This window comes from Panicum virgatum, chromosome 6N, assembly GCF_016808335.1.
Source record: "Panicum virgatum strain AP13 chromosome 6N, P.virgatum_v5, whole genome shotgun sequence".
Classification (NCBI taxonomy): Eukaryota; Viridiplantae; Streptophyta; class Magnoliopsida; order Poales; family Poaceae; genus Panicum; species Panicum virgatum.
Window position 1 is genome coordinate 8195245 of NC_053150.1, and position 10098 is coordinate 8205342.

At 45.3% G+C, this 10098-nt stretch overlaps 1 protein-coding gene across 1 annotated transcript; it reads left to right on the forward strand.

The window, feature by feature from the left end:
- Nucleotides 1-342: 342 nt before the first annotated feature.
- On the forward strand, nucleotides 343-6248 carry LOC120679644. Its single transcript, XM_039961283.1, has 11 exons — nucleotides 343-532; nucleotides 625-794; nucleotides 910-974; nucleotides 1370-1410; nucleotides 1620-1708; nucleotides 1785-1898; nucleotides 2071-2148; nucleotides 2407-2472; nucleotides 5300-5380; nucleotides 5487-5895; nucleotides 6209-6248. Exons 1-10 carry the CDS (start codon nucleotides 388-390, stop codon nucleotides 5607-5609), a joined length of 972 nt encoding a protein of 323 aa, XP_039817217.1. The 5' UTR covers nucleotides 343-387; the 3' UTR covers nucleotides 5610-5895; nucleotides 6209-6248.
- Nucleotides 6249-10098: the final 3850 nt, after the last annotated feature.

The following is a 10098-nucleotide window of genomic DNA, read 5'->3' on the forward strand; positions in this document are numbered from 1 at the left end:
TTTGTAGCCTAATGGTTATAATAGTTATAAGAGCCTCGGTAGCATCTCAGGTCCCTGGGTTCGACTCCATGTGGGAAAGAATATTCTATGATTTGTTGGCGTTGTGCATTTAGTGGTAGATAATATTCCTGTAATCTTGTCGACAGCGAGGCTAGGTTAGGGTACGTGTTTTCATAAAGGTAAAGTGTGCATGTGTTTTAAGTGTTTGAGGTGTACTTTGTAATTAAAAAAATTCACGCGTGCCATAACACCTGAGAAACGAAAATTGGAAGATAATACAGTGACAGCCAAATCATTTGGCGTTTGGGAACATGGTTACGGGGAAAGACAGGAACTTCCCCGAAACCACTTGACACGCATCAAGCAGCAGTCACCAAACCAGCTTTGATGGCCATGGCCCAGAGGTCCCCGAACAGCTCTGCCCGTCCCAGATCTCCGGGCACCGCCGTCTGGTTCCTCCCGGCTGCCGCCCTCTTCCTCGTCGTCCTCTTCCGCTGGCCGTCCATGGGCTCCTACCCTCCCGTCTCCCCTCGTAACCGACCCTCCTGAACCTTCCATCCATCGGTTTTCTATCTCCTCCAGTAGCTGTGAAAATCTTGCCCCTTTCTCTTGGTTTTGCCCCAGGCGGCTCCGGCTCCGTGCCGGCCCGGCGCGCGGAACTGTACTCGAAGATGGCGCGGGACATCGACGAGCGCGGCGCGGCGTTCCTCAGGGGCGGCGAGACGTCGCAGTCGCTCACGCTGTCGGACCTCTTCGACACCGGAGATGACGGAGCCGTCGTGCCCAGGCTCAAGGTGCGGCCTTTCTTCACCCACCCCTGCGCTCTACTGCTCAGGCTGGTTGGCATGTGCTTGGGGCTTGGCTGTGGTGTCGATGCCGAACTGAAATGTGCTTGGTGCTGCCTGGCAGGCCGCCAACCCGCCCGTGCGCGCAAATGTGCTCTATCTGGACCCTGAATTCGCCACTGTGATCTCGTGAGTGATGAGCTTCGACTAAATTCCTTGCCATTCTTTTTCTCATTGCTGAAATGAAGCTATTTTTTTTTTTGTTCTCTGCAAGAGAGAAGAAATTAAGTTTAGTAGGTACTAGAGCCTGTAGAAGTTGCCAAAGGATGCTAGACCAACTGGTCAAAGCACTCACGCATCACCTCACAGGTCTGGGGTTCGAACCCTGCGTCCCTGGCGCAGCCAGGGTTCGGGGGGTTTTCTCGACCCGGAAGCCGGTTACTTCCTCTTAATGAAAAATGGTTGAGGCCGTCGTACCCCACTCGGTCGAGTTCCTTTAGAGCCTGTAGAAGTTAGTCAGGTGGGCAATTTATAATTGTTCCTTAGGTGAACATTGCTTTATTCAGTATGTTTTATGCTTGCAGGAAGGCTGTCAAGGAAACATTTCTTCCTTATTTTGATCAAGGTAAAGTTTTTTGTAATGGTATGGTATCCCATATGTACAGAATTGTAGAATTTGATCTAGTGATTTAAAGCCACTAATGCTTGAATGCTGCTAAATATAATTATCGGTTCAGTTGCCTTCAGTTCTTGATTGCTTGGCTACTTGCACATAGGGCTACAGCTTTGTTGGCGCAATTGATCTTGAATACTTTGTGGTTGATTGTTTTGCAGTAATCTGGTTCCAAAATACAACCATGTACCACTTCAGTATGTTTCACGCCTCTCATCACTTGGAGCCCATTGTAGCAACTGATGACGAGGTGAACACAGCCTCTGTTTGATTTCTTTGAGCATAGGAGTAAAGTTCTTGCTGACATATTTATGTGTTTCCTTGAGATTCAAGCTGAAGTGGAGGCAGTAAAAAGAGTCACCAAGACTGTTTGTCCTCTTAAAATTGTATTGGATCGAGTGGTTTTGACGTCAACTGGTGTTCTTCTTGGCCTGTGGCAGGTTTGGAACTTTACAACACCCTGTTCTGTCTCTAAATTGGGAGTTCATGGATTTCTTTGTTTTCTCATTGGTGAGAAAAGTTCGAGTAACCTTAGCGTGCAATCCTCTATTGTGACATGTATTCAGAGTTTCAGACCGAAATATAGGTAATTCTGTTTGGTGGTGTGTTTAGGTTGAATCTGGTACTGATCCTGCAGAAATCCGCTCAAGATTGAGAGAAGCTCTCCCTCGAGCACCTCAAAAGCAACTGGTATGCGCTGCTCAGACTAGTCTGATTGAAATGTTACCCAAGTTTCCATCCCCATTGTCAACAAGTAGCATTATTTTGACAAAGGAACATCAACAAAAGCACAATTTTTTTCTTGATTTCAGGTCCTCACTAAGTTTAGCATTCAGGATTCAGCATAGTTGTGTTGTACATAGTTATTGCAGAATGATGGCTCTTAACATGGCATTTTGCACATTTTAGTGAATCTGTCACTTAACCTCATTTTTTTGCATTTGACAGTATGATCCTGTTCTGCTTCACACCTCGTTTGCAAGAATCCTGGGACATCCTAAGCTCCCAGAAGAGGTAGGCCACCTATGACTTTTAAGTTTTACTTCACAGAACACTTACATATTTGATTCCATTTTGGACGCCAGCAGATGTTATCTACATTCAAACTTTCGAGCGGCTAGGTTCTTTAATATCAGTTATAACCACACAATAAGCCCCCTGACTGGGACAAGAATCTGTTTGGCATTGCTGTGTCTTGTAAAAGTGTTTTCATCTTTATTTTACTATTTCTGGTTGTTGTGTATGTTTCATATCCATTAGAGTGGCATTTTTTATGCTGGTTTGCCAAAACCTAACGCAACCCTCCTCCTTTACCCGGGCTTGGGACCGGCTATGTTGAGACGACTCAGGAGAGAGAGTCTTCCTGATACCTGGGGAGTGTGTTGTCCCTCAACACAAGCTTGTGGTGGCGGACTTTCGTCTTCGGGTACGTATCCACCGGGACAAATGTACTAAGATTGCGAGAACAAAGTGGTGGAAGCTTAGAGGGGAAGCGGCACAAGCGTTTAAGGAAAGGATGCTAGGTGAGGGGCCTTGGGAAGAAGGAGAAGACGCAGATGACATGTGGCTAAAGATGGCAACATGTGTTCGGAAGGTGGCCTCAGAGGTGTTTGGCGTGAGTAAGGGAGGCAAACAGGAGGGGAAAGACACCTGGTGGTGGAACGACGAGGTGCAAAAGGCTATTAAGGAGAAGAAGGAGTGTTTCAAGCGCCTCCACCTTGACAAGAGTGCAGCCAACATCGAGGGCTATAAATTAGCGAAGAGGGTTGCAAAGCGAGCTGTGAGTGTAGCAAAGGGTAAGGCGTATGATGACCTGTATCAGCGGCTAGGCACGAAAGAAGGGGAGAAGGACATTTATAGGATGGCTAGGATCCGCGAGCGGAAGACAAGGGACATCAACCAAATCAAATGCATTAAGGATGGGACAGATCGACTGCTAGTGAAGGATGAGGAGATCATGGATAGATGGAGAGAGTACTTCGATAAGTTGTTTAATGGAGAGAGTGAGAGCCCTACCCTTGAGTTAGATGACTCTTTTGACGATACCAACAGACGTTTTGTGAGGAGAATTCAGGAGGTAGAGATCGGGGAGGCTTTGAAGAGGATGAAGAGAGGTAAAGCGATGGGTCCTGATGGTATTCCCATTGAGGTGTGGAGATGCCTAGGAGATAGAGCAATAGTTTGGTTAACTAAGCTTTTTAATCTTATTTTTCGGTCAAACAAGATGCCGGAAGAATGGAGGAGAAGTATATTAGTACCTATCTTCAAAAACAAGGGCGATGTTCAAAGTTGTACTAACTACCGTGGGATTAAGCTGATGAGCCATACGATGAAGCTTTGGGAGAGGGTTATCGAGCATCGCCTAAGAAGAGGGACAAGTGTGACCCAAAACCAATTTGGGTTCATGCCTGGAAGGTCAACCATGGAGGCGATTTTCTTAATACGACAATTGATGGAGAGATATAGGGAGCAGAAGAAGGACTTGCACATGGTCTTCATTGACCTTGAGAAGGCATATGACAAAGTACCGAGAAATGTCATGTGGTGGGCTTTGGAGAAGCACAAAGTCCCAACTAAGTACATTACCCTCATTAAGGATATGTACAAGGATGCGACGACGTTTGTCCGGACATGTGATGGCAACACCACTGACTTTCCTATTAACATAGGCCTACATCAGGGGTCAGCATTGAGCCCTTATTTATTTGCTTTAGTGATGGATGAGGTCACAAGGGATATACAAGGTGAGATCCCTTGGTGTATGCTCTTTGCTGATGATGTGGTGCTAGTTGACGAGAGTAGGGCAGGGGTTAATAGGAAGTTAGAGCTGTGGAGACGCACGTTAGAGTCGAAAGGGTTCAGACTTAGTAGGACCAAGACCGAGTACATGATGTGCGATTTCAGCGCGACTAGGCATGAGGGGGGAGACGTTAGTCTAGATGGGCAAGTGGTGGTCCAGAAGGATACGTTTCGGTATTTAGGATCGGTGCTACAAAAGGATGGCGACATTGATGAAGATGTTAGGCATAGAATTTCAGCTGGCTGGTTGAAATGGCGGCAAGCTTCTGGCATCCTTTGTGACAAGAGGGTGCCACAAAAGCTAAAAGGCAAATTCTATAGGACAGCAATTCGTCCGGCGATGTTATACGGTGCTGAATGTTGGCCTACAAAAAGGCGACATGTGCAGCAACTGAGTGTAGCAGAGATGCGGATGTTGCGGTGGTTTTGCGGGCACACAAGGAGGGATAGAGTCCGGAACGAAGTTATTCGGGATAGGGTCGGGGTGGCACCAATTGAGGAGAAACTTACTCAGCATCGGCTGAGATGGTTTGGACATGTCCAACGAAGGCCTCCTGAGGCGCCGGTGCGTAATGGGGTCCTTGAGCTAGTCGATAATGTAAAGAGGGGTAGAGGTAGACCTAAACTGACGTGGGTTGAGTCGGTTAAGAGAGACCTTAAGGATTGGAACATCTCTAAAGAGATAGCTTTGGATAGGAGCGCTTGGAGACTAGCTATTAATGTGCCTGAACCTTGAACTTATTTCTTTCGGGTTTCATCTCTAGCCTACCCCAACTTGCTTGGGAAAAAAGGCTATGTTGTTGTTGTTGTTGTTGTTGTTCTGGTTGTTGTGTATACTAAATTAAACTTAGAAAGGGCACTGTCTTCAGCTAACAATAATCTACGTTGCAGTGCTGATAAGACTGTCATAGTTTTCCTCAAATACATCGACATTTCTGTAGACAAGTTCAACCATTAGCACTGCTAAACCTCTGAAAGTTTGTGTTAATGTGTCCCTCAGCTTTTTAGGTAGTCTCATCAGACATTGCTGTGTCTCTTGTAGCAAAGTGCACCATCTTTTGATCACGTCAAGTTCTTCCATGGGCTGGTTGCTCAAGTTAATGAGAAGATTCATGGCTTCCAGGTAGGCTTCTTGTTGGACATATCCCTTTGTCCAAATATTTCATCGCAAAATCACCTTGATTGCTAAAGTAACAGCATTTGTTATCTATTTCTTATCGCTGTTTCAGGCGACAGTATCAGAGCTATGGTATGTTGAAGAGTATGATGTTCTTGCGCTGGTACTGAATGGAAAGATGAAAGTACGGAGGCTCCACCTTGGCTGCAACCATCAGGGCAATGAAAATTCATAAAGAGGTCATGCGAATTGGAAAGAATTAGGAGATACACTTTGCAGTGCCTGCTTATAGTGGCCAAGTAAAATTTTGATTGCATGGCACACATGATGGGACCACCGCAATCATGTGTTCTGCCAAGCACCAAGTGCTAAGAGTCTGAAACTGGAAATGCCAAGAACTTGCAAGCCATATCGATGAATGTTTGTGTAGGAATGTATGCATTTTTCAGTCATATGTAGTATAATTGTTTAAGCACGAGTTTTAGCTGCTATGTAGTGTAATGCACCTTCTGTTCATATACATTAGATTATACTAAAAAAATCTCGGCCGGCTGGAGAAAGACCGCCCCAACGGTATTGTCATATAGAGAAGAACTCTCGACGCCAGGCCGAGAAAACCCCCGAACCCCAGCCTCACCCAAGGCCTGCACCGTAACCTGGGCCGGCGACCACTACCACAGCCCCCAGGCTGGGCCGCACCGTTACCACAGGCCGGGACATCCTCGAAGGGAGACACAGCGAGGGGATTTTTTTTTGTGAGAACCAGGAGTCGAACTCCTGAGCAGTAGGGTCGCAGCTTCGAGTCCTACCACTGGACCAGAGGCCCGTTCTCACATTAGATTATACTGAACTTTTCATGGATGTATGTACTAAACCTTAGACGGCTCTTACATTAGATTATGCTGAACTTTTCGTGGATGTATGTACTACACCTTAGACGGCTCTGCATGCTTTAGCCCAAAAGCAAATACTCCTTCCAGTCTCAGAAAAGGAGTGATAAATATCAGCATGTTCCTAAATATACTACGATGCAGTGACACATCATAGCAAAACTATATGATACAAAACTACCTTTTGAGGCTAAATCTACTAATCATTTTAAATGCACAATCTCAACTGCACAAAGCAAATACTAGCTATCAAAGTTTTAAACAAAGTGGACTTCAGCCAGCCTAAAACTCCAGACTCCAGTCCCTTCAGCCAGCCTAAAACTCCAGACTCAGCACCGACAGCAGCACGTGTGGGTCGACTGGCTCCGTCTCGCTGGTGCAGTGGAGGCCCGTGTGACGGTAGCAAGCATGATGTTGGTCCGGCCTAAATCATTTTTTTTTGAAAACTTGGCAGTAGCTAGCATAACAAACTGATGCACCTCTACTCATATCTATGCCCAGGCCCGGCTCTGGGCCTAGCCGGGAGGGGCGACCGCCTAGGGCCCACGGCTGAGGGGGGGGGGGCAGGATCAAATATGTACTATACAACATCGATACACATCAGTATAGGCCCAACAGCAACTGGCTGTAGATCGCTTGGCTCGGCATACGGAAAAGAACTGAAGCGTCGAGTCATCCATCCGTCGTCACGTCGCTTCGCATCGCAGACTTCGTGCTCCTGCCTTTTTTTGGCTGTCGCCGCCCGCCCGCCCGGCGTCCGTCCGACCGTCCGGCGACGCTGGTGTCTGGCTGTCCGGTGATCGCCTGCTGCCGGCCTGCCTTGAATCGTGACACATTGACTCATCCCCTCCACGCCACAGCAACCTTTTGCAATCAGCAACAGCAAATCGTCGGTGAGTAACTATAACTAATCTAATAATCTGTTACTTTGTGACTATTAGACTCTGTTAGATACTTAGATTTCTAGGTTTAAACTTCTAACTTTACTGTTTATTTTCCTTTACAATTTAGGTGTTAGAATGTTACCTAAAGAAGCATTTGTCGGGATAATGTTATATTACAATTTTAGGTTTAAACTTCTAATGTTCTAATTTTCTTATTATTTATTTACAAAGTATTTGAGGTAATTATATTAGCTTTTTCTGTTCTTTTAGTTTGTATATACTATCAATAATGTTCTTCACAAATTAAATATATATTATTAGTACTAATATCTTTTTTATCATGTTACAAATTAAAAAATATTTAGCCTAAAGGGCTCATAGCGTCTGGTTCGCTCTAGGGCCCTCGAATTCATAGAGCCGGCCCTGTCTATGCCTAATGCACCACGGGTGTGCCACAAGCCACTCTTCTCAGATTTATTTCTTCTTTGATCAGCAAAACCACCTGATGCGGCTGCAAGCATTTCTGTTCGAAGACTCTTCTATTCCTCTCCTTCCAAATGTTCCAAGTAGTATAAGTGAGGATTGCTGCCACCGAGCGTTTTGGAGCTTGACTGAGGTGCGCCAAGCTGCTCTTCCACCATTCTTCAATGCCTTCATCTTGTTCTTGTGGGACTTGTATCACTCCTGCGGTCCATGTGCTGACTAGGTGCCAAACATGCCGTGCAAAAGGGCAGTGCAGGCATAGGTGTGTAGCCGTCTCAAACTCCTGATCACACAAAACACAGTTAGTAAAAAAAGGCCAATTTCTTGCCGCCAACTTGTCTGCTGTTAGAATTTTCTCCTGCACCAGGAGCCACGCAAAGAACCTATGCTTCCCTTCAGCATGAGCATGCCAAATAGCATCAGCATCAAAGGAGCAGTACATTCCCTTCAGCTGAGCAAGGTAAGCAGATTTAGCCGTATACACCCCATTGGCTGTCCATTTCCAAAAAATCTGGTCCGGTGTATTCGTGAGTTGGATTTGATGCACAGCATCCCAAAGGACCACAAATTGTGCCATGAGTTCTACTGAGTCTATCCTCCAAAGTCCTCTTGTCCACTGTTGATTGATGATGTCCTCCTTCACAGTTCTATTTTTTCTCCATGCTAGCTTGTACAGCCCAGGCGCAAAATCTCTAGGAGCCGTTCCATTCATCCAACTGCAGTTCCAAAATGATGCTGTGTTTCCATCTCCTAGTTGTACAATGGTGCTTGCTCTGAAAAGCTGCTTGTCAACCTCATCACATGGCGGTATCGATCCCACCCATGGCCTATCAGGTTCAGTCCATGCATACCATAGCCATCGCAATCTCAATGCTCTGCCAAAAAAATTCAAGTCCAGCACCCCCAATCCACCCAAATTCTTGGGCAACATCGCCTTTTTCCAGTTTACTAAACAATGTCCTCCATTCGCTTGTTCAGACCCTCTCCAGAGGAAGTTCCTTCTTAATCTATCTATTTTCTTTATTGCCCACTTTTTCAATGGAAAGACGGTCAAGAAGTATATTGGTATTGCTGTGAGAACAGACCTAACAAGAGTGAGCCTTCCAGCTTTGTTCAACAATTTCCCCTTCCAAGCTGGTAATCTTGCGGCTATTTTGTCAAGCAAAGGTTGTACTTCAATTCTCTTTAGATTTCTGGTACTCAAAGGGAGACCAAGGTACTTACAAGGGAAGGATTTTATCTGGCACGGGAAGTTCTGCATTACTTCCTCTATATTTATGTTGTCACATTTAATGGGGTACACTGCACTCTCGTTAATGTTGACTTTTAGTTCTAAAGCTCTCCCAAAAGCTTGTAGAACTTCCGAGATCACATCAATTTCCTCTTTCACTGGGTTGACAAAAACTGCTGCATCATCAGCATATAGACTAATTCTTATTTTTGCCATGCTTGTGTTGATTGGTGACAGGTTTGATTCAGATTCTTCTAAGGTCAGCAAATGTTGCAGCGGTTCTAGAGCCAAAATAAAGAGCATTGGGGACAGTGGGTCCCCCTGTCTGAGCCCCACCATGTGCCTGAATTTTCTACTTTGGGCACCATTAATTAGAACTGAAGAGGTTGCAAAGGACAACAAAATAGAGATCCATTCTCTCCATCTCTGGCCGAACCCCATGTGCTCTAAAACTTCCATCAAGTAATCCCACCTCACCGTGTCAAATGCTTTTGCAATGTCAAGTTTGAGGAAAAGTGATGGCCTGCCCGCTTTATGTAAAGCCTTTACTAGATTCTGGGTGTACAAGAAGTTATCATGAATACTTCTCCTTTTAATGAAGGCACTTTGATTCATGGACACCAGTGAATCCAAGCTTCCAGCTAGTCTAACTGCCAAAATTCTAGAGAAAATCTTTGCAATGCTGCTTGTTAGGCTTATTGGTCGAAAATGTGATAGCTCAGTGGTATCCACAATTTTAGGTATAAGCACAATATGCGCAGAATTCAACAAGTTGAAGTGTTGCCCATGAAGATCATAGAAAAACTGCACAGCCAAGAGCAGATCATCTTTTACTATATTCCAGCAGCATTTGAAAAATTTCCCAATAAACCCATCTGGCCCAGGTGCCTTTTCTGAATGCAGCTCCATTATGGCTTCTTTCACTTCTTGTTCAGAGAAGGGCTCCTCAAGGTGGGATAGATCTGCCTTGTCAAGTTCACCCTATCCCAGTTTATAGCCTCCTTTCTGCCTATAGCATTCCCAAGCAAACCTGAAAAGTGTTCATGTACTGCCTCCTCTTTGTCTTTTTGTAGGTGTACTACACCTTGTTGTGTTCTCAAACTCTGAATGAAGTTCTTCCTTCTTCTGCCATTTACTCGTAGAAAGAAAAGCTTTGAATTTGCGTCTCCAGCTCTCAAGAAAGTTAACCTGGATTGCTGTCTAGCTCTTAATTTTTCTATTGCTGTCATCGCCAAA

Coding starts and splice junctions, on each gene's coding strand:
- LOC120679644 (XM_039961283.1), top strand. CDS start 388: ATGGCCATGGCCCAGAGGTCCCCGAACAGCTCTGCCCGTCCCAGATCT. Junction 1,709..1,784: donor TTGTAGCAACTGATGACGAG/GTGAACACAGCC, acceptor TGTTTCCTTGAG/ATTCAAGCTGAAGTGGAGGC. Junction 1,899..2,070: donor TTCTTCTTGGCCTGTGGCAG/GTTTGGAACTTT, acceptor TGGTGTGTTTAG/GTTGAATCTGGTACTGATCC.